The sequence below is a fragment of the Acanthaster planci genome, linkage group LG20, assembly GCF_054643075.1.
Source record: "Acanthaster planci isolate LZ-2023a linkage group LG20, COTS_SCS, whole genome shotgun sequence".
NCBI lineage: Eukaryota > Metazoa > Echinodermata > Asteroidea > Valvatida > Acanthasteridae > Acanthaster > Acanthaster planci.
In genome coordinates this window covers 402,549-425,431 of record NC_141796.1, presented here as the reverse complement: position 1 = coordinate 425,431, position 22,883 = coordinate 402,549, and the positions used below count along the sequence as shown (strand labels likewise).

Sequence of the window (22,883 nt, the reverse complement as noted above, 5' to 3'; positions counted from 1 at the left end):
ATTACCGTATCGTCTGGGAAAATGTTTATAGGCTAAGTTCTAGGTTTATTTTTGTTTTTTATTTTTTACTCGTGTACCAACATGCCAGGATTACTCATTAAAACTTGTTAAAAATGCAATTTTTTGAGAGAGGTGAAGGAAATTAGGAGGTAGAATATGGCTAAGGAAGCCCTCCCCTGTCCTAGAACCACGCCCCCGCTGCAAAGTGCCAACTCAGAAAAAAGGAATTTTTGGTTGGTTTATTTTTAATCTACTTTTTGTGCTGAAAAGCACAAATGCGTTGTTTGTTACACTTGTCCGCTGCTGTGTAAGGCTTCCTCCAAAATCTCATTATCCACTGTTAAATGTAAACTTTGTCCTTATTGGTTGCTATCTTCTGATCTCGGCAACTTCATTGACATACTTATTGGTTTTCATCTCGTGCAAATTTCTGACCAGATTATAGGGGCGGGAAAATCCTCTTAATAGCGGACTTTGTTCCGCTACGAGTCGTTACGTAATGAACGACTGCGTAAAATCACCGACACAGAGAATTAGAGTTCACGCCAATGTAAACAAAGGGAAGGAGATTAACATATTTTCATTAAAAATTTCGAAATAGTTGTCGTTGTGGTTCAGAGTTTCAGTACAGTTTCTGATTCAGTAAGGGAAGCTACAGTGCTGTTGTTTTGACCGCTCTTCGATGCACTTGAGTCTGTTAAGATTACAAACGTAGCATCAACATCCTCCTGCCAAAATTGTTTTTCAGATTTTCCTTTTTAGCTCGAAGATATTAATTTTCTACACTTCCCGTTTGAGTTTTCGCTGAGCCAGGTCACGGGCGCAGTATCTTCATTGCATTATATTGCTAAAGGCGTTTCAAGGTGCTTGAATTCCTAAAATGACGTCGGCCATGTCTAGGTGCTTGATCCTGTTGGAGACAGTTTTTCTTCTGGCTGCAGTAGCGGCTGGTTTAACGGCTAGTATCTCATTGTTGCTTGCTCGGGTAAGTATTTGAGTTCTCGTAACTTTTAAGTTTATTTAGGTACAAAGGGATGTTCACCGTTTAGTGTTTTTTCCTGGTACGATGTGAACTTTGGTTGAAACATTTCTAAATTGAATCTAGCAACAGTTTATATCATGCACGATTTGCCGGGCAAGGGCAATTTTTGGTTTTTGTTCTGTGCAATGGTGCAGCCGGGTGTCCTATGAGTTGTGGAACCATGGAAATCGCTTCAAGCACAGCTGACGCATGCGCAAAACAGCCTACGGGGCCATATTTCATGGATTCCAAATTTCATGCTGCATCAGACAGATTGGGCGCAAAACACAATGTGATCCTTCAGATAAAGGTCTACCTTAGGGAGCAGGTTACCAGGGAAAATGCCGCACGATGTTTATAGAACATATAAAAGTGTTGTAGCTGTTGTCGGCTAATTTTGCTCAGCACATAAATTTTGCTCCGCACAAAATAATAGCTAAACTAAAACCCTTTCTGGAGACGGTGCGGCGAGATGTCCAATGTTATTGTGATTGATTAGAGGTGATACTTACCAGGCAAGTAAATGTCAACCGTCGTCGGTAAACTTGTCTGTGAGGTTGGACCCGAGAGGGACCGTCTCTTTGGATTAAATGATAACTTTAGTTCCTTCGATCCCAGGACGAAATTCCCGACTCTAACTGCCTACTCTACGGGACTTTTAACTGGACTGGAGCCGCTGTAGAGGGCGACAAACCCAGATGTGATTTGAGCTTGTGCTTTCAGTTCGTCGTGTGCGGTGTAGGTTTGGTGAGCGCCATCTATCGGTGCCTCAACATTCCGTGCGAGAAGTTGGACATGTAAGTGATACCACCCTTTTGAATAATACCCCCCCCCCAGGATTGATGCCAGGGTCAGAGTGTTGTCATCACGAGAGGGAGCTGTTCATAAAATTTAATTCACGACCTAAGGCCCTTTTCCAATACTCGACTTGGGCTCCGTCGGAGGCTTCGTTCCCAAAACCAATCCCCGATTGTGGACCTGAAGCGTTTAAATTAAATTGGATTACTGTAATGTTTGGCTCTCTTGCATCTTATTTGATGTTTTGTGGCACTATTAAACTGATTACTGCCCTTACAGCTTCAACGTCAGCTAGTTAAAAACAGTTGAAGCCTGAGACGGAGCCGAAGTTGAGTATTGGAAAACGGCCTAAATTTTGACTTGCTCAATAAAGACCTGTATAATTATGTCTTAATGTCTTAACATTTTATAATTTTATGCAACACATCCGTGACTGTAAACTGTTAAACAATACCAGCGGGATCTTATCATTTGAATGCACCTTTTTGTTCCAAACCGACTGTTATACCACCAAGCAGTAATTAAGATGACATTTGTTTACTCGTAAAAGAAAATACACCCGCACAAGCATCATTTTGTTCACTGTTCAATTTTCCAACAGTCTGTGCAATCAAACAGTCTTTACTTTTCTTGGGCGTTTTGGCTTGCATTTTTGTTCACAGTAAGTGCCTGCGTGTGTTATCAATTGTGATCTACCTGCTGTGTGTGGTCTGTGTTCTGATCGAGAGTATTCTGGTGTATGTTGGGGTCGTACGATTCTGCGACTCCATGATAGAAACTAACCCAGACCTTCCAGAAGATTCGAGGTAAGACAGACTGGAAACCTTTCCTCTCTGTATTGGGTTGGTCAGTGGCCTCTAAGCTTTGATTTTATACTCTAGGCTTCGTAATTAGCATTCTTCAATCTTGAATTTGATTAGCTGAGGGCATCATCATGAACGCAACGGGCGGGCCTTTCATTTGCGGTTGGGCGATTTAAATAAATTGATTAGCGATGAGCTAATGTCAAAGGTCATCATCGTAAGAAACCGTCCTCATTGCGGTCCAGTTCAACGAGGGGTTTCGACTACATAATAAGCTTTTTTCTTTCTTTCTTGTCAAGCCACTGTACTGAAAATGTTTTTTCTTCCACTTACGTCAAGTTTCAGTTCACATGACGTGCCTCACCAGTTAGTATCTTAATAAATTCAGTATTTCATAATTTTCAAAATAAATTGGAGTTTTGATAGCGGCAAGTTTCACCATTCTTTTTTCCTTCTAGCTGCGATAACAGCCAACTTGTCTTCAACGAACAGAATGGAACTGACGCAAAGTTCTACGATTTCCTGAAAATGTCCACGGTAAACGCATGTCAAATTCTTTCCTCAAACCCTCAATTTCATCTTTGAATTTGTGAGGTTTCGTTTGGCTGATGATTTAAAGTTATTTTTTTTTCATAGTAGTAGGATGGCAATCTATAAATCATTATTTGAAAATAAATTTTTCTGATATGTTAGAAGATTGTGGCGTGTCCTTGCAGTTTTAGAAAAGATGTTTCTAATTGAGGCCTGTGCCCCCCTCCCCGTGCCCGATCATTCAGGAATTATAGAGAATGAAAGCAACCAGTGAAAGTGCGCCTTGGTAAGTGTTTTAATTGCGACAGAACCTCATTGAGCGCCCCCTCTAGGAAATGAAGGCGGCAAGTGGGCCACGTACCCATGTACCCAGGTTACGCCACTATAACATCGAACCTTTGTGCGGGGAAAGGCGTACAAGCATGGCGTACATAGTGTGGACCTAGCTCTGCACAAAAGAAGTCCACATAATGTAGGGTGCGATGGCGTTGTGTGTTTTTACAGGTTTGGATTTTGTCTCTTTCCAGATCGCTTCTTGGGTGTCCCTGGTCACGTGGCTGATCCTGACTGTCATTGCGTGTTTTGCCATGTGCTGCAGACAAGACGAGTATGCCTAAACTGAACTTGCTGATGACATCAGGATGATGTCACCTTTGGATCAAATGTCCCGAGAGTGTTGTAGTATAAACACTTAGCTGAAGAAAGCGAAGGTTGTTCTCAAATACCATGCAAAAATGGGAAGGATAGTGGATGACAACATAGTCATGGCGTTATTCAGAATAATGAGCCTGATCTGAAAATTGACATTAAAATAAAAACCATGAGCATGAAGTATAAAAAAAAGAGATGGCAATCACGGTGGGGTACTTCAAATCGAATAAATTTTAAGTGTTGTTAGATTTAAATGCATTTTTCTAAGTTAGGGTAGAAAGTCGAAACTATCAGATTAATTAACATTCGAACTTTTCAAACGTATCTTTTTACTTTTCGAACGACTACTTTGTTTATTCAATTGCATATCTGTTTCATGTACAGCCAGAGTTACTCAACCTAAAAGATATTAAAGATAAATAGCCTAACTAGGAATTTCGTAATGAGATAAAAGACGACGGTCAAATTTAAACTGATCTGGGGTGTGGCGAATGCATGACGTCATTCGATGTGGTGTAATGCTCTTAACGATCTGACAACCGTCTCCATGACTACGATCCCAGTCACATTTATTGCACATTTATTGCTGAATCTGAATTTGGCAGGTCATCAGATTGTTTGCTTAACCAATCCGATGCAAGAATCAGTACCCGACCTTTGCCCTCTATTCTGCCATGTTCCGTGGACTTCAGGCTGCTCAAGTCATCTTTAAAGTCTCACCTTTGTCTCTAAATAATGTCCTAAACTCTTAAAGTTATAAAACTTGATGAAAATGCCCCCAATTTGGAGGAAAAAAGACAATGCACTGAACCAGACGTTTTCATCTTAAGAGACCAGATAACGAGTACTACGCCGAATGAGGCAGAAGCGAAGTGTATGTTCAAAACCTGTCTTCATTCACTGACTCAATGAGGTATGTGAACGTAAACCAGTGAAGTGCAACCTCGTTGCCAAGATTATTCCCGCCCTCAGCGACTTAGCATTAAAATCATCATCCTGCCTTTAAGGTAAAAATAAACACCATTTAATCTACATCAAAGCCCTTTGAAATGCATGGAATCATAAGAGATAGCTTTGACATTTGATATTTACAATTTGTAAATAAAACTTAGTCAATATTCATATCAGAATGATCAAAGAGGTAGTACAACTAATCTACGCCAAATGTACAAATTCTTAATGCATTGAATTGTGAGTGGAAATTTGGAAATTATTTTTGAATGAGAACATTATGCAATCTACGCACTGCAGGAGACCTTTTGCGTTTGCGTTCAGGATTTTCTTTGAAGATTTTTCCCACTCACTGTGCAGAAAATCAGGATTGTGTTTCAAACTTTCTTACAGCAAAGCACTAAAACTCATTGAAAGTTTCGCAGTTATTTCTAAAGTTGCCAAAAACTGTTGTAGTGTCAACTGTTGTTTCACTTCATACAATGGGTAACAGCAGACGCTTTGATAAACATTCGAAAAAAGAAAAAGTATGAATCATGCTTGTTCCTAGCGGAGATGTTTTTAAAGCGATAGAAGATGTATCATTTCGTGAGCAGCTTGAAACTGAAGAGGCGCTTGACGACAATGCGAACTCGAATGACTTAAAAATCGAGTGGATGATACGTCGGTGAGGGCGTCCTTTGATGGGGTGGCGGCTAGCAGAGGGCGCCCTTCAGACTGTGCCGCATTTGTCGTACTCCAAATCGGCCTGTCGGATGGCTCTGCACAGACACACGGCGAGTATCATCACCAGAATCTGGCGGGAAGAAACCCAGGTTTGAATAAAAAAGAGAGAAAGGTAAGACAACGATTCATAGAATATGAGATTACTGTCAGCCTTACCATTATTTTGGGACATGCAATTAAATTTCAAGCCTCAACAGGAGAGTAAATCAAGCCTTTTAATTTCTCTTCTCTGTTGGTCCTGTAATGTTTGGAGAAGTACTGAAAAAAAAATGAGGGTTCTGTGCTTCATTCTCCTCGATGCAGAATGATCAGATGGAACAAAGAAATACCTATTCAATGAAGCATCTGTTGAAGACGGGGACTTTCAATACCGCTTGTATGTTTGCTGTTATTCAAATTAGCATCATACAGTTGCCCCAATCCTTGCAAAAAAGCCCACCAATGTTGCAGCGTCACGTCTGAACCCCTCCCCATAAAAGACCGGAATAATTCACAAGTCAGCCTTTTATACGAGCATCCTGTGACTAATTCAGATAGCTTCGTGAACCATAGACAAAGCGTGCACGAGCTCAGCAGGCTGACCGCAGATTGCAGCCGGGGTTGGGTTTTATAAGCAAGTTGTATGCGTGCTGGCGTTTTTTAATCAAGCACGCAGACTCTATATACACCAAGATCTGGACAGTTGAAGTCCACAATCCAGAAAGTTAAAACGACGCCATGTTGTTCACGGACTCATTTACAAGTGAGGTAGCCATGTCAGCCTTGAAAATGCTGTCGTATTTGATTTTTGTAAAGGCTGAAACAAACTTACCTGAGCGACTGCCACTGATATACACACGCCCACCAGGGTGAAAATATTCCCTTGAATTATGCTGCTGACTTTGGCTTTGCAACCCTGAATAACGAACATTAAAATAATTAAATCAGGCTGCAATTGAAACAATGACTATGGCTGCCAGGCATCGCCGTCTAACCACGGACGTGTATAATAAAATCTGGACTCGCAATGCCCTTAATCAGCTTATAGAGTCATTGAATCCACTCGCGGCCATTTACTTTCTAGCAATGCCCGCCTTTGTTCTTCCTGATGTCAATAGAAGGGAGCCAACCCACGCATTTGTATTCGGCTCGGTAAATTGGCCGCTGGTTGGCTTCTTCTTCATACAAAGGCGTTGCAAGTCCAGGTTTTTTATATACGTCCGTGCTTCTAACCACCAACCCACCAACAAAAACCAACAACCACTATTAACCAACTAACAAACCACCGCCAGCAAAGCAGCGGCCAACACTACCATTGCAATACTTACGATGGTAACAGAAACCATGCAAGGTCACAATTAAGAATACTTAATTAAACACACTGTATAATGAAGACGATCCGACGGCCACACAACTATACCTCATCAAAGAGTGTTTCGTCTTCTGGGCAGTCGGACGTGCAGTTGACCACGCCGCATGAAACAGGAATGGTCTGACCAGACTCTAACCAGTCCTGATGTCCATTTGCCCCGCAACACTCAAGCTGTGGATGACCAAATTAAATTGGTGGGCCATGGATAGCTTCATAGATAGCTTTCGTGACAAACAAAATCCTGGTAATGGTCTTGAGTGGTTTGTAGTTTGTTGCAAAACGTGCTGACGTCCAGGCAGGCGAATGCATCATAATAATTATTAATAATCTCACAATCTGCAGGTCTCTATCTTGAACAAATCCCTATCTTTGACGGACGAAATCTCACCTTTTCTGTGCACGGATTAACTTCATTCAAAATTAAAATACGTTCTCAATAGCATAAATTGGTTCTATTCTTGTTGGGTTTGTTTTCAAACATGAACATGTACATGTATTTGTTTATTTTTTTCGATGGAGGAATGGACTTAATTTATCCCTTGAATTTCGACATTCGGAACTTGAATTCTTGAAATGAGTAGCACAAATTCCGCCTACAGAAACAAACTTTTCGAAATGTCCAGTTGGCCAGCAAGTCTGGAGTGTGTAGACACTAGAGGTCGCTCTCTTACTTACACTAGACTGCGTGTAGTCCACGGCTACTTGCGTTGCTTTGTCTTCGTCGTATTTCTCCGTGACCAACCACTCAAAGTAGTTGCCCACTTTGTTGCCAAGCTCTGCCCTGTTGATGTAGATCCATGCACTTGCTCCAACTTCCAAACCAAACAGCAGGAACAGAATAACGAAATACTGTCAAGAAAATTAAACAAGAAAGAGAAAAAAATGTACGTATATATTTGAGAGGGGTGTTTAGAAAAATTCTTGCAGTTAGGTTTATGTTTCAACCCTATAAATAAGCCCTCTTAAGAGTTTTGTTTTCGCATCGCACCCTGAGGAGTTTTCAAGTCTTATTGGCAATCACATCGACACCAATTTTCTTGAAAATCGCACATACCGTCCTCGTGAAACCCTCACTTTTGTGAGACAGATTAGGAAAAAATGTGACCTACAATCCCCAAACCAGGCTGAGGACGGTAACTTCATAATTCTAAAATAGTGAAACTTCCACTGTTCAGATTTTCATGGGAGTTTTACAACTGTCACTACCCATAAGAAGCTTACTTCAGACAAAATTCTGAATTAACATGGATTACTTTAAAGTGAAAACAAAAATGAAGGAGAGGAATTGTCCAACATCACAAAATACCGACTTGAGCCTGGTTAGGGGATGGTGGGTCACAACTGTGATTAGACTTCCTCCGTTGACGTGCTGAATTGCACGAAGGCGCTGAATTGCACGAAGGCGCTGAATTGCACGAAGGTGCTGAATTGCACGAAGGTGCTGAATTGCACGAAGGTGCTGAATTGCACGAAGGCGCTGAATTGCACGAAGGTGCTGAATTGCACGAAGGCGCTGAATTGCACGAAGGCGCTAGGCCGACTCACGGGTCATTACAACCAATCACAACAGCATTTGTCATGTGTTGGATTGAACTAACATTTCTCCAGTGCACTCATACTGAATATCGTGTCATACACTCCAAGCTTTGAAAAAGGTCAGGCATTGAACAGCCGATATTTTACGGGAGATTTGTCCCCCTGCTGTGGGCTAGCTGTTCCAAAACAGCCTGTCTCTGTCGGGTTATCTATGAGCCGTATCGAGATCCCATCAAATAAGAGCTCCATTACACTTTATCGTGCTTGTTGAGAAGTGGGGAAATCGATGCCAAGAGGGTCCGTTACTGTTGACTGTTAAGTTTTATTTTAACACTAACAGTCCCAAATACTCTGATTTCAGTATGATTTTACATACACCCAGTGAGTAAGGATTAAATACTTTGCTACTATTTTTGCTTGGCTGCTTACCAAACCTAGTAAGCAGAAACTTTCTTTGACAGCGCCGCAGCATCCCAGAATTCCTATGGCCATGATGACGGCCCCAGCGGCCATGAGAGCATAGGTGCCGATGTTGTAGGCGGACACCGCCGAGACCGCGTCTTCGTCGCCAGAGGGCGACAGATTCGGGAAGAATTGCTGGCCGTAGCGGAGCCATAGTCCGAATCCGAGCATGGCAACACCGGCTAGCTGTAGAGTAAAATAACAGAAAAGCCGTTAATAGAAAAAATGGACTCACAGATAGACTGTCCCTAACTTACTTGTATATAACACGAGCCCGTAGAAGCCGTTAAAGAAACGACTTTATCCAATGTCCATTGAGGCGTAGCCAAGTATTTCAGATAAGGCCATATTTGTTGTGGTTTGCATGAACACATCTTGTTACCGCGCAGTAATTTACACTTAAGTCTGGTACCCAGATAAAACTTGTCAGCTGAAAGCCTGTCTTTCTTGTACAAACACTGACCGCCATTTTGTGTGGGCAGCGAAAGTCTGCTGAAAGTTAATCTTCAGTTGGCAGTAGCTTTCGCCTTAACATGTGAATTTGTTCCGTTAGAGTTAAAGAGAGAGGTTTTCACAGAAGTATTAATATATCATTTAGTGGTTTATTAGCTGAATGTTGCTATTTTAACACTTTGTAATTTGTACATTGTCATTTTATTTAAAGTGACAGTCCACTATAACTGTGGCTGTGACGAAGCAGACGGGACTGAGGTCCATAGACATTAGGGTCACATGACCTGTCTAGTTCAGAAAAATGCCCAAATAAGTCACTGCACTGAATAAATAATTAGTAAAATGGTTGCAAACATCAAGTCCGTTGCTGACATAATTATTTGTGTTGCACATGCCCAAACGATAATATCGTTACGGTACATCTCAACAGCTAAAAAATCTGAAAGGGCAAGGAACAAACAACTTGTCTTCTGCGCATTAGTTTAGCATAATTTATTCATGCTGACATTAACATTTCGATTTACAGAGTATGATTAGTATTATGATTTTTTTCTTAAAAAAGACGATATGATTCCATCATCAAAGAAATTGTTCCAAATGACTTCATTACAAATAACTTCGAGCATAGAGATCAACCGAAGATAGAGCATTGAGGAAAAAGTTCCGGCAATCACTCACTGACCGCAAGACCCCCAGGCCGTCTGAATGCAGCAAAGTCCCCACTAATAGCCGGCTTGATACCCGGTGAGAGACACCAGCAACTCGTAAATTAAAAACCCCCAAGAAAATATTTAAGCCAGATAAGAGGTCTTTGATATTAAAATACGCAGGATATTGTGTGCATTATTTCTTCTTGTAATAAAGACGGCAAAAGTATATCAAGTTGGTTATTAATTGAGTGATGTAAAGGCAAAAATCCAATTTCACGGATACAATATTTTCTCAGAAGGGTTAGTATAATATTGACGCAGTATTCGGTCCTTTGGCCCAATTATGAAATAACCCTTGTAGTCCACAGTCCCACATTTTTAATTTACAACTCTTTGGGTTTTGATCACAGGTTGTAATAAGAAGGATATGTTAATTTTTGTGTACTGATTTTAACCGAATACATTTCTACTCTGAAACGGTTTTGAATATGTAAAAAAAAAATTTGATTTCGAGGAGTGACATATCAAGATTCTTTGGAAACTTCGTTTCTTGTACATGTATCTACATGGATTTGCGTGTTACAGCAGCACTGTATCGATGTCATTTCTATTCCCACATATTAGAAATGAGCTAACTAAACACTTACTAAATGGTTAAGCACTGTGTTAGCCTCAGTGACACAAAAGTTTCATCGAAATTTAACTTGCTCCTTGAAGTCGTGAAGTTGAATGATACTAAATTCCATCGTTGATAGCCTTAGCACTGCAGCCACTGACCCCAGAGATAAGCAAGTTGCTCCGATATATCGTGTAAATAACACAATTATAACTGGTTTCGGAGACAAAATATTCGATATTTCTGTGTTCAAAATGTCATCGTTGTAAAACAACAAGAACATGAATTTTTAAATGAAATCAATCAAATCTATATTTGGTTAAAACATAATCTGATTACATGAAAAAATTAACAATTTATGGAAATTTGTTTAACGCAGAAGTCTTGTTGATAAATTCTGTTCGATGCTACAACGCGAAAGATAAAAAACATTTTTTAACTTGGGACATCGCTCACTATTAATTTCGACTGGATAGCTCACAGCATTGAGTCACCTAGTTCAAGAGCTTCTTATTATATTTTTGAGGTGTATTTTCCAAGGTCTATTGTATCCTTTCGCCGAAGTGCAATCCACTTGCAGTTCGTCCACAAGATTAGGATTCGCAATTGAATTCAATAAACACGGCTCCTTTAATCTGAACCCGATCATTAATAAGATATTCTTCCAACTGCCGCAGGCCTGTAACAACGTCTGCAGCGGAGTCTATCAAATAATGCCAGCGACTATTCTATAGAGCACCCGTACCCTTAAGGACATGTCGGGATTTGTGGAATCATCGGTGCATATGATCACAGCAACTGCGTTGGGAACATTAGTCGGGTGGCTACATAACTTTATTACCGTCGCTCCAATAAATGGATTTTGGTTGGAGGCCACTTTTACAAAGATTTACACAGGCAGCTGTGAATCTGTTCTTGTATTCTTACACCAGAAAATGCTTTATAAAATAGAAATAGACTGATTCAAATATTATGTTGTGATTGGCTCGTGCCGATCTAGTCAAGCGTTCTTATTGGTTGCATATGTGCGCGCCAGGGTTGTGGCCCTTGAAGCGACCATTATGTCTTATTCTGCCAACATTTTGTACAACTCCCGATGATCGTGTGCGCTCGGGATATTCATAATGACTGGAACCAGCCTAATGCCAGACTTGATTTATAGGTTTATTACCAGGGCCACTCGTAAAGTTCAACTTCGAAATGTTCTACATGTGCATCATTCAATCAAGCAGGTGTTGTGTACGCTTACGCTTCGCTGCCACATGGAAAAGTGCGTGCAAATTAATTTTGATAACGACCATGCCGCATTAATTTCTAGATATGGCATGGTTCCAAAAATGGATCATGATCAACATAGAACATCGTCAGCACGCATGAGTTACACTGTAACATTCAGTAATATAATTACTCTTAAAGTGCAGCGAGACAGTTGCCATGGCTGCGCATCACTGACCTCCCATTATTGGCGTAACCACGACCCCTGACGACCCACAAAGGGAAACATCATCACAGCTGACTCGGTAATGAAAGTGGAAACGGGAAGCGCATGGCAAAACAGAGCATTGAGTGATACGATCTATGCGTTATACCACTACAGTAGATAGCAGGCACATTTGATGAAAGGGGTAAGCTCAATCACTAATGTACCCCTTACGCGTTTGCGTTCTGTCCTTTGTTTTGGCACTGGTGACAAGAAAGCTCCGATGGAAATTTGGCTCTGATCAAATCAAAGCAGTCTTGTCCTATACTGTGTCATGTAAACATGACACGAGTGATCATTAGTGCACAAAATCTTCGAATTAGATGTAAAATGCAGTGAATTATACTATACACTTTAAAACAAACACCCATTATGAATGCGTCTTTGCATTAATTGTAAACATATAACTGTTTAAAATCAAACGGTTTTTTAAATAAATGTTTTTCGATGTTGAGGAAGTGTTACCATCCGATAAATGTGTTTTTGTGTCTTGTTATTAACACCCAAAATGCCTTGGTGTCTGAATTAATTTCATTCAAACATCAAGATGTCCGATTGTTGTTTAAAAATAAACACCAGAAAGTGCTTAGCTATGCATTTTTAATACCACAACGCGCTCATATGTGCTACCAGGAAAGCGTGTAAAAGGCGTTAAAATATTGACAATTGTTTTAAGGTGTATTGGTTTGCGGTTTTTTAAGCTGCATCACTCAGAAACCATTTATTCTCGACAAGTTCTTATCTCTTTATCAAAAATTACAATTCAGTTTACATTGAAAACCTTATGGGGAGATGGCTACCTTTAATAACCAACGTATTTCTATTCAGTATAAACGCGCCATAAGGGCATTACGAAATATGAGCCATTGCTATTGTTAAGTCAATGGGTCTTATGAATAAAAAGTAGCAGTTGTTTTTGCTACCATTTTTGAAGCATTTACTCATGTTTGTATTAATAATACATGTAATGAAGCAAGTGGTTTTACTTTAGTGCAGTTGCTTAAACATAAAAATGTTTACTTTTTACTCTTTAAGCTTGTGCTTGACAATAAGCAGTTGCTTCATTTTGTATGAATAAAATGAGTACATGTATTTCTTTGACATTTTTCAAGACTAGTTCAGGGCAAGCTTGGAGACGAGGAGCATTTACTAATGTTCAAATTGGCAGCATTCACGAATGTCATTCGAAAGGAAAAGCTGTATGCCTTCGGGGGGAATCTCAAGAAAACAGATGCAGGCCGTTGTACCGATTTAGAGTGGCAGAGCAATTTTCTTCATCAAGGTTTTTGCGATCAAATTACCGCCGTCGTGCTTATCTGCCATGCTGAGGTGTCCAAATACAGCAACGTGCTGCTCTGTGTGCGTCTGTCCGTGCAACGGGAAAACCCTATTGTGCAAAACCATTCGGCTGTGCAGTCAGCCACAAGGATAAGGCATTTGCTAATATTTATGCTAGTAGATACTGAATAGTAAAGGAAACATTATATTTCTACAAATTCAAGCATTTGTTTATTCTTAATGGTTTTACTTCTCAGTAAATGCTTTTGCTGTTTGCTTGAACTTCATAGCATTTGCTAGTTTTTATTCATACGACCCAATGTCGACCCAAATAAATGGCGTCATCAGGCGCAGATCCAGGGGGTTAGGTATCGAACCCCCCCCATTCACTAAGATGAAAAATGGGGACAATGATAACAAATAATTAAAGTAACTTTAATTATTAGTAAACAAGATAGCATCCAGATTCTTCTGATGTGTACCCCAATACTATTGGAAATAATGTATGTAATGTTATGTTTCATCATTCTACTTGTCCGCACCAAGATGAGACATTAAAACAATCTCTGCCTTGACCCCTCTCCTGGAAAAAATCCTGGATCCGCCCCTAGTCATCCTGCCCATATAAGGTAGTACCTGGCCATGAATGAACGCTTGTAGAGCATGCCGGCTACATAGACATGTCTCACATTGTCCACTGCTCGTGTTGGCGGACAACATGCAGAAATAATGATCACCCTCAATTGCAGGTGTCAGATTTGACCTCCAAATGTGAGTTTACCCTATTACGTTTAATAAAGAGTCGAGTTTTCATGTTGTATCTGGTACAAGTATTTATCATTAATTTTGGTGTTTCGATAGCTATTTGAGATATAGCATTTAGAATTCACTGTTCTTCTTCTTTGATGACCACTCTCAGCCACTGGTAGGCAAAAACACGACCAGGACGTAGAAAGATCAGATCCTCTGGAAGTATCATTGTAGGTGTATCCAAACGCAGGTGTGAGTTTTCAGTGTGCTATTATGCTACTGACCTTTTTCCACATCTCGAAGCTGTCACGACAGTAGTGGTGACAGAACGCTCCTTGGTCAAAAGTTGAGCGTCTTGGGATGGGGATGGGTGCTTTGCTGTGGTGGTGATGGAGAAGGTCTAAACATCTCCAAGTAATGCTCAATTACAAACTGTACTTTCAATGTGGTTTTAAAGGGACTCTTGCTTGTTAATAAATGGGATATCAGAAACGCTTTGTATTCCTTAGCTACGTGTATGAAGGTACGCGTATACATCAGACAGCAAAGGATGCCCTTTAATTTAGAGCTTGGGGCTTAACAGCAGCTATCGTTAAATGCATTCAAATGAACTTGTCAAACTGTGTTTTCAATATCTAAAACCTTTTTGCATTTTCCTTGGCTGTGGGTTTAATATAAGCTTCCTTAAATTGGTGGTTAAATAAAAACATGCCCCAAGACATGTCACATAACGGAGACAGTTCAGGTGAGCCCGTCACTAAATAGCGCGCGTCCAGCGCTTAAATTACGTGCCATGCAGACTTTACGACACACAATTGCTCACTGTTATAATGGCTACCTCCAGCCTGGTCAGTAGCTCCTCCCGTGTGAAATAACAGACTTATGATGCAAAGAGAGGGTTACCCAGGCTACCGATATTATGTGCTCCATATGTGAAGACGATTGTGAGGAGGGATGTAAAAGCATCGATCGATGCCCCAAGATAGCCCCGTCTTGACGTGATTAAAACCGTTGTGTTTGGTATCTGACCTTTCAAATCTCGAGCTACCCTTTGCAGCCTGTATATTAATAACATAATGGCGCAATTGAATTATAATTGTAGATGTAAACACCGTGTGGTATGCAGGCGAACCATAGGTGGTGCATCTTTGGTATATTGTGTTTTAATATCACAGATTTACTGGGCAAATAATTACTAATGTTTTGGGTTAACGTTATTACGAACTTGGCCCAAATAGCTGGGAATACATAGGCTCTCTGTGTTGGGTCGGACACCAAATGACTTCAAAATACTACTCGTGACGCATACAAACAACTTGAGGAGAAGGGATGGATTACTTCCGTCCATTTTTTGTCCAAAATTTGAAACTGATTGTTGCATGCACTCAGACGCCTCTCTGATAATGGGTCGTATGAATAAAAACTAGAAAATGTAATGAAGTTCAAGGAAACAGCAAAAGCATTTACTGAGAAGTAAAATCATTCAGAATAAGCAATTGCTTGATTTTGTATGAATAAAATGTTTCTTTTACTGTTCAGCATCTGCTTGTACAAATAGTAGCAAATACTTTATGCTTGTGGCTGACTTCACAGCAAAATGATTTTGCACAAAAGGGCTTCCTTTGTCTGCACGTACAGACACGCACGGTGCGATATCTTGAGACCTCAGCATGGCAGATAAGCACGATGGCAGTAATTTTGATCGCAAAAACCTTGATGAAGAAAATTGCTGTGCCACTCTAAATCGGTACAACTGCCTGCATCTGTTTTCTTGAGATTCCCCCAAAGGCATACAGCTTTTCCTTTCGAATGACATTCATGAACGCTGCCAGTTTGAACATTAGTAAATGCTTCTCGTTTTCAAGCTTGCCCTGACCTAGTCTTAAAAATGTCAAGTAAATGCACTAATTCTGTAGAACTCACTCATTTTAATTCATACAAAATAAAGCAACTGCTTATTGTCAATCACAAGCTTAAATTAAAGAGTAAAAAGTAAATACTTTAACTTTTTAGCAATTGCACTAAAGTAAAAGCTTTTGCTTCATTATTATTCATACAAACATGAGCAAATGCTTCAAAAATGGTAGTAAAAGCAAACGCTACTTTTTATTCATAGGACCCAGTGATAATTCTGCATGACTTTTATGATACATTCTTTGCTGCAACAATGCAAGCGTTTTCTACGTATCATTACTTACTTTTGGAATTAAAGGTTAATTGTCGTTTCATGTTTGTGTCTGCAATACGTGAGGTTTTCTTATTAATGTCTTGTACTCCTGTCGTACCGCCTTTTGGGGCTTAATTTTTAAGACATTCAAATTCAAAGAGATTTCTCACTGATTACTTCTCTGACGCATTTCATGCCTACAAATTATAAAATGAAACAAAAAGATGGAAGGAATATCATTGTTCAGCGGATACCAACTTGCACAAAGCTACTTAGCACTTAAAGAGTTCATGCTATGAATTATATCTCAGACACACTCATGGTGCATTTTAATACTCTTCGTCAAAGTATGAAAACTGTTTTTAATCCTTTGAGGTGAGAAAAGGCACTTTTTGAAACATTAAAATTTGTCCAAGCATTTCTGAACAAGTGAGGGCGCTGTTGCAGATGTAAATCAGGGAAAACACTGTCCAGTCTAAATTTTTTTATGCTCACATTTTTAAACTCAAAATTTGCACTTTGAAAACATTTCCCAGAGAACGTTGCCTGTTAACTTATTGCCATGTTTCTGACTGGCAATAAATCACCAAAGAATCGGAAATTTATGTCAGCAAATTGAAATTTCCGTCAGTTTTTGTATGTATGTACACTGTAACATTGAGGTTCTGTGCCTGGGATGACATCACAGTTTTGCTCATGAATATGGAAATTAATAGGGTGAAAATAAACAAGGCTCCTTTTAAAAATATAAAAACAAATCATGATTAAAAATATAGGGTTGTTTGAAACAGAAAGGTGCTTTTTCCAGGGTTTTAAATGCAATTACTCAGCATAATGACCCAGATCGAGCACACTTTACTTCTTGTAGTTTATAACAGAGGGTTTCATGCCATATTAACTTTATTCTCAGGATATTATCAAATTTCATCTGGGCTTGGGGCGATTGTGTTACATTCTGACGGGTGATATCTTGTTCCAGATGTGCTCTCATTTCTCATTGTATCTGTCACCCGCCACTTGTGGTAATTTTTCTTCTTTTTGTAGGCCCTTACATTTAAAAAGTGCAGCGTCTTTCTTTATCTTCAGAATCGGTGGTTCATGCTCGTCTTCGGCCAACCCCCTGCTGGGAATGCGACAAATCCCTGGTATGCAGTGATGATTGTGAGTGATAGTACTACGTGCGAACCAGCGAGATTGTCCCGGTACTCAACGGTTATTGGTCGTAATGATGCTGCATGGGTCGACCGGAAAACCGTGTCCGTCTGACATTTAATGCTTTTTTTCGTCTGTCACCAACGCCCCTGAGATCCATTCAAAATTATCGAAGTTCCAAAATGTGGTTTGCTTTATTCAAAACTGGGACGAACGGGCAAGTTTAAAAAAACTGCAACTAAAACCTGGCATTGGCTGGTTAATTTTATTCAGCGTGCATGACGTCGTTTCTACAAGCCCTCACTGGATAGATTTCGTTTGAAATTAACAAATTAAAACTAACGAATTAAATTTAATTGTTTTTAAGGTATTTAAAGTAACAAGTTGGAATAGTAAAATTGGTATCTCCATATTGATGACAGCACAGCTCGAACCACTGTCAAAATGTCCGAGGATAAAATCTTGTGCATATGTAATTACAAGTTTAAACAAAGACTGCTCAGGAGAATTTTACGATCTCTTCCTTTGCACAGATAGTTTACGGGCAGTTTCCCCATTTCATACCGTGACCAACCAAGTGGCATTCATTTTACCGGGACTAGCGCCAGGATTGAATCCCGTGGATGCCAACATTCCAGACACGTACTGGATGTTCGTGAGCCAGGTCGGCATGTGGTGAACATTCTTCTAATTTAAAGGTAAAATGTGGAAAGTCTTATTCTCTCCGTTGATTTATTATTCAAGAGCGGTGACTAACAATTATACAAATTACCAAGTTCTTAGTCTGAATTGCAAAACATTTGTCGAGAGGCGAAGGTTTATACCTTCACGTACAAACATAAGCAATTTATTGAGAAGTTTGTAAAACATATAGCTGCTCCAACTTGCACCCTAAAACCCTGTTCCCCTTCGGTCACGTCTAAAACGACCCTTTACCTGTGTTGATTAAAAACGAAAAAAATTGGGGCCTGAAGTCGCTGTTAAAAGCCAGTTTATTGCTTGCTGCGTTACGATCCGGCGCGCATTTGAGAAGTTGTTGAAACGTGAAAGCTAATTGTCAGATATGTTCGATCGACTTTCCTGTCCCTGAAGGATGTTGACATTTGATATTGCAGACGAACACACTCGTATAATTGTTAATGATTCCTATAAGATTAACAAATGAAACATTTGTACAGTCAAACTTTTGCGACGGAGAATAGATTCTATACTTTGCGGGAAAGGGTATATTGGGGAAAGTTTTTTTCTGGAGGGAAAACTGAAAAGGTTTAGTTAAAATGTGGAACTGTATGCAAGGCCTACAACTCTTTTTTCTTGCTCCTCAAATTCTGAGTAAAGGAATCAAAGGGCACACCAATCTTGAGCAGGGGGGTTGCCCCTGTGACCCCTCTTTTAGCTCCGGCACTGTTTGGGCATTAGGCCTTTAGAGGGTTTGTGACATTAGGTCTATTTACGGTCACTAAAAATAAATCGGCATGTTCTTACCCAGAGTAGTGTGTTAAAGAACACCATCAGGCATCTCAGACACATCACACATCCCTCCTTGCCGCCCATCTCGTCAACTGTTTCTACTTGGTAGCGATGGCGCCTCCTGCTCGATGACTCAGCCCCGCCCACTCCTCCTCCTTCTCCGATGTCCTCTGCGTCGCCCGTCGAGTCGCGGCGCTGGTCCCGGTGGTTCCACACCCGTCGGACTTGGTTGATGGGTTTGGTCCGGGAAAGCGCGAGCACGAAATATTCCAGCGTGCGTCTGATGCGGCGGTGACTAGACCAAGGACGAGGTATGTGCTATACCTCGCGCCTGGATCACACCTGGTACTTTATACACCAATACTTAATTTTCAATCTACCAATCGTTCGTCGACTTTTTAATTTTTTTTCAAAAGGTTTGGAGGGAGAGGGTTCCAAGGCTGACAATAACGCAGGATGGGTCTGCAGCGTTCAACCCTAGAAATTTAAATTTATTGTCTCCCTGTCATCAAGACGGTCTCTTTCTCTCTTCTTTACTTTACTCGAAGTGCGAGCGATGAACAAATTCTGCTGCAGAAGCTGTAGCGAGAGAGCATGGCGCTATTGACATCGCTCGTTCGCTCCCCTTTCCCAGCTGGTCGGTGATGAAAGTCCTCCTCGTGCGCTGTCCAAGCGAACACTCTGAAGTAGCGAGCGGTCACTTTCCAGCGTCGGTACCCAAAATCAGTATTTAGATTCCCCCCAGTGAAGATGTGGATGACGTAGCTTTCTGTGGGATTATCACAGCGCCACCGTCATGCTGCTGACATCACTTCACAGTTCACGGCTTCATGCTCAGAAGATATTCGTGCCAGACCGCGCACCTGTGTCAATAGAGCGTTAGGCTAAGATGAAATTACCGCCCACCCAATTCTGTTGGCACGCACTTTAATTCTTTACAATTAAAAATCATTTTGAGAGTAAATTCACCCTAAGCATTCTGCTTGGAGCACCAAACAAGCTCGTAAATAGCAACGAACAAAATCTTTGTAGATACATCAACATGGATCCCTTTACATCAAAGCCGTTTTCCATTGATTTCCATATTTCTATAGAAGAAATAGTTGAAAGAGCCCGGCATCGTCATATTAACACTAGAGGAGGTGGATTACACGTTTCCCACCGTGTTTTCTTAACACCTAAGATCTTGCAGAGTGAAGATGTAGAGTAGAACGATGAATGGGATTGCTCGTACTTTACACAAAGTGCTATACTGAGCGAACGTCTTCATGATATAAGATGTAGGCCTTTTGCAATGCACACTCGTCAGCAACAAAATCCACAATACGGAGCCTATATACAGCCAAATCCTAAAAATAGCCTGTCTAAAATGTAGACCCAAAATTTAATTTGTGTTACGAGATACGATTTGGTCGTCTCAAGTGGCCTAGCCTGAGGGGGGTCAACTCAAGTGAACCTTTTAAGATTAATTCTTCCTTGACTCCAAAGAAAATTGCAAGATTTATGAATGTTAATGTTGGATCTTCCTTGTTTAAGGAAATTGACAAGGCCAAAAATGTAATGGACGTCACTCTTGACTCTTGACGTTTCATGGATAAAAACTGTTTCAGTGGCCTGTAGTGAAAGCTCTTGAGAGTAGTGACAATCGGCACGATTTAAGATGGTTCAGATTGACGACTTGGACGGAAAAAAATAATTTGGATATGAGAGTCCTCGCCACGGGATTCATTCATGCATGTCACTTTCAATGTCGGTCAAAATTTGGTCTCACGCGACAGCTGCAGCGGGGGGGGCCTAGATAAAAAAAAAAGCCGCGCCAACATCCACGAGGACGCATCATACACAGAAGCAAAAATGAAACGGGGAAAAAAAACAAGGCGCGAAAAACTTGTGACTGCAGATGCTAGGAAGATAGAGCGCAATTACAATGTTGTCAGGAAGAAGGGGTAGCGGTGACCGCAGATGAAAGTAAGGTCAGGTTGTGCACCTAGGAACAGCGTTTGGTCAAGTCAAAGTATAAAACCTGACAAAATGTTGGATAATAGTCATGCCAGATGGAATTCACCTTGGTATCTCTCGTAGTTTGGTCTTTGGTGCGCATTCTTTTTGAAATGTTGCCACATTTTAGAAATCGAAAAGAAATTGTTGTATTGAATTGTTGAATTGGAAATCACGCAAAATCTAGGATTTTCGTACATGATGGAACACAATAATGAAAACATGATGTAACGTGGGCCTGCATTAAAACTTAATTATGAATAATTTCATAAATTAAAATAACCTTTAAATCTAATTCAATGATCTAGATTGTCCAATTTGTGTGTAGTATTGTGAGACAAAATTCATAATGTACTGTCGCCCGTATTTCCCGATGCTTTTTCGCTGGAGGAACTGTAACAGACTTCCCAAAAAATCTAGCACTCAAACAAACAAAAACAAAACAAACAAATCATGAAAAACACGTGATGCTGACAAAGTTCTCCTAAACCTCTTGATAGCCTTTTTGTTGGATTTTGTTTTTAGTTTGTTACGGCCCGACGATATTATTTGTACAGCGCTTCTTAATTTTATTTTTTTAGAATTTAATGATCATATCTACGCGAAAGGAATGAAAATTACCTTTTTCTCATCCAGTAGGCAGAAGTGCAGAAATACGGCCAATGAGACGAAGGCACACAAATTTTACGTAGGTTTTCTACACGAGGCGATTAATCAATGTTAGGCATCGTCTGTGTCGCCAAGGACGGCAGGTGGATTGGGGCAGGTGACAATCTGAAGTCCTAAACTCGGAGATGAGAAAAACGGGAGAGACCACCTTGCGATTTCTCGCGCCAATCGATCCGATGCCATGCGAGCGTGGTTGAGCAAACTCCAATGAGACAAGCAGGCTGGATCATTCCCTCTGCTTCTTCAAGGACTCCACTAAGATCAGCTCTGCCTCGTCGGCGTCGGATGCCAGACTCACTCCGCGTGAGGTGCTCCTGGTAAGGATGGGATAAAATGAACTGAAACGACGCCCAATGAGCGCCGTAGATCATGAAGGACACAATAGAGCTTTGAGGCTAAATTTGTACTAGTCGCTTAACAATCCTTGCTATTGTAGCCAGTTCAGAACTTCTTCGAAACTATAATACATATTCATGTATATTAGTCCGCGAATACGTTTCCTATTCACTAAATGAGAAATTGCTTTCATTTCAGAACTTATGAATTTCCGTCTTTGAAAGATGGTTGTGTGCTTAAGGGTAAAAACTCGACTGACATTAGTCTACCCTCTTGGTATCCTTGTACATATACCGCCAACCAATGTAACCTAGCAAGCTGGCGCATTAGTGTAATCCTGCGCGTCTCATGGCACCTATTTCGTAAAATTTGGACGTAACTTGAAGCCCGTCGTTTTTGCAAGATGCCAAAATTTTGTCGGAGGAGCGATCCAGGGAAGAAAATGAACCTAATAGTAAGGCGGACCACTTGTGCATAATACTTTGTCCAATTTTGAGTTTGCAACAACGAAACCAGTATTCCGGGGGGAGGGGGCAACCAGGGGAAACTTGCCCCCCTGACGGATTTTTGCCCATTTTTTCTTGTAGTACAGACGGTATATTTATTAATCAAATATTAGCACCAAAACCCTTCAAAACTCAGCAAAAATCCTCACGAGTTTTTCAGGTGCTCGAGACGTACATCAAATTAATGCCCGTTTTATGATTTTTTATTTTCTTTTCGAATTTCCATTCATTAACCGATGTCTTTTGATGATTTTTTTTTCAATAGAAGGTGACTCCTAAAAAGCAGTCGTGAAGCCCTTAGCCATTTTGAAAACTCAATGTCTAGACTTCTCGAAAAATAGATCGTTTTTAGACACCGATTTCTTCCAAATCTCACTCAGACACAAGCTGGCATACGTTTGGTCGCCTAAGCTTGTCTCTTCTACAAATCTTCAAGTTCATGGACCAATGATTGCGGCCTACTGGCCTGCACCCAATAAGGGGCGGGAAATGCGCCCTCTTTTGGTTTCATTGCAGAATAAGGAACTC

General features: G+C 40.5%; 2 protein-coding genes and 1 long non-coding RNA gene across 3 annotated transcripts; 2 read left to right on the top strand and 1 right to left on the bottom strand.

Annotated features, from left to right (window-relative positions):
- The first annotated feature begins 260 nt into the window (after positions 1 to 260).
- LOC147795797 (uncharacterized) lies at positions 261 to 4,137 on the top strand. The gene is made up of 5 exons (XM_087130402.1): positions 261 to 985; positions 1,640 to 1,818; positions 2,482 to 2,625; positions 3,081 to 3,159; positions 3,681 to 4,137. Exons 1-5 carry the CDS (start codon positions 881 to 883, stop codon positions 3,768 to 3,770), a joined length of 597 nt encoding a protein of 198 aa, XP_086986528.1. The 5' UTR covers positions 261 to 880; the 3' UTR covers positions 3,771 to 4,137.
- LOC110975503 (CD81 antigen-like) lies at positions 4,129 to 21,843 on the bottom strand. The gene is made up of 7 exons (XM_022228043.2): positions 21,466 to 21,843; positions 18,862 to 19,709; positions 8,798 to 9,016; positions 7,508 to 7,681; positions 6,881 to 7,003; positions 6,293 to 6,376; positions 4,129 to 5,551 (listed from the first exon to the last, which is right to left on the bottom strand). Exons 2-7 carry the CDS (start codon positions 18,928 to 18,930, stop codon positions 5,468 to 5,470), a joined length of 753 nt encoding a protein of 250 aa, XP_022083735.1. The 5' UTR covers positions 18,931 to 19,709; positions 21,466 to 21,843; the 3' UTR covers positions 4,129 to 5,467.
- LOC110975505 (uncharacterized) lies at positions 5,502 to 18,845 on the top strand. The gene is made up of 3 exons (XR_002597709.2): positions 5,502 to 5,593; positions 17,311 to 17,426; positions 17,910 to 18,845. It is a non-coding gene; the product is annotated as an uncharacterized LOC110975505 (long non-coding RNA).
- Positions 21,844 to 22,883: the final 1,040 nt, after the last annotated feature.

Excerpts from the sequence above, each read along its gene's own strand:
- LOC110975503 (XM_022228043.2), bottom strand. The coding sequence starts at position 18,930 with ATGGGCGGCAAGGAGGGATGTGTGATGTGTCTGAGATGCCTGATGGTG. Across the intron at positions 9,017-18,861 it reads TCTTTAACACACTACTCTGG|CTAGCCGGTGTTGCCATGCT; the intron begins GTAAGAACATGC and ends TTTACTCTACAG. Across the intron at positions 5,552-6,292 it reads TATCAGTGGCAGTCGCTCAG|ATTCTGGTGATGATACTCGC; the intron begins GTAAGTTTGTTT and ends TCTTCCCGCCAG.
- LOC147795797 (XM_087130402.1), top strand. The coding sequence starts at position 881 with ATGACGTCGGCCATGTCTAGGTGCTTGATCCTGTTGGAGACAGTTTTT. Across the intron at positions 1,819-2,481 it reads CCGTGCGAGAAGTTGGACAT|TAAGTGCCTGCGTGTGTTAT; the intron begins GTAAGTGATACC and ends TTTTGTTCACAG. Across the intron at positions 2,626-3,080 it reads GACCTTCCAGAAGATTCGAG|CTGCGATAACAGCCAACTTG; the intron begins GTAAGACAGACT and ends TTTTCCTTCTAG.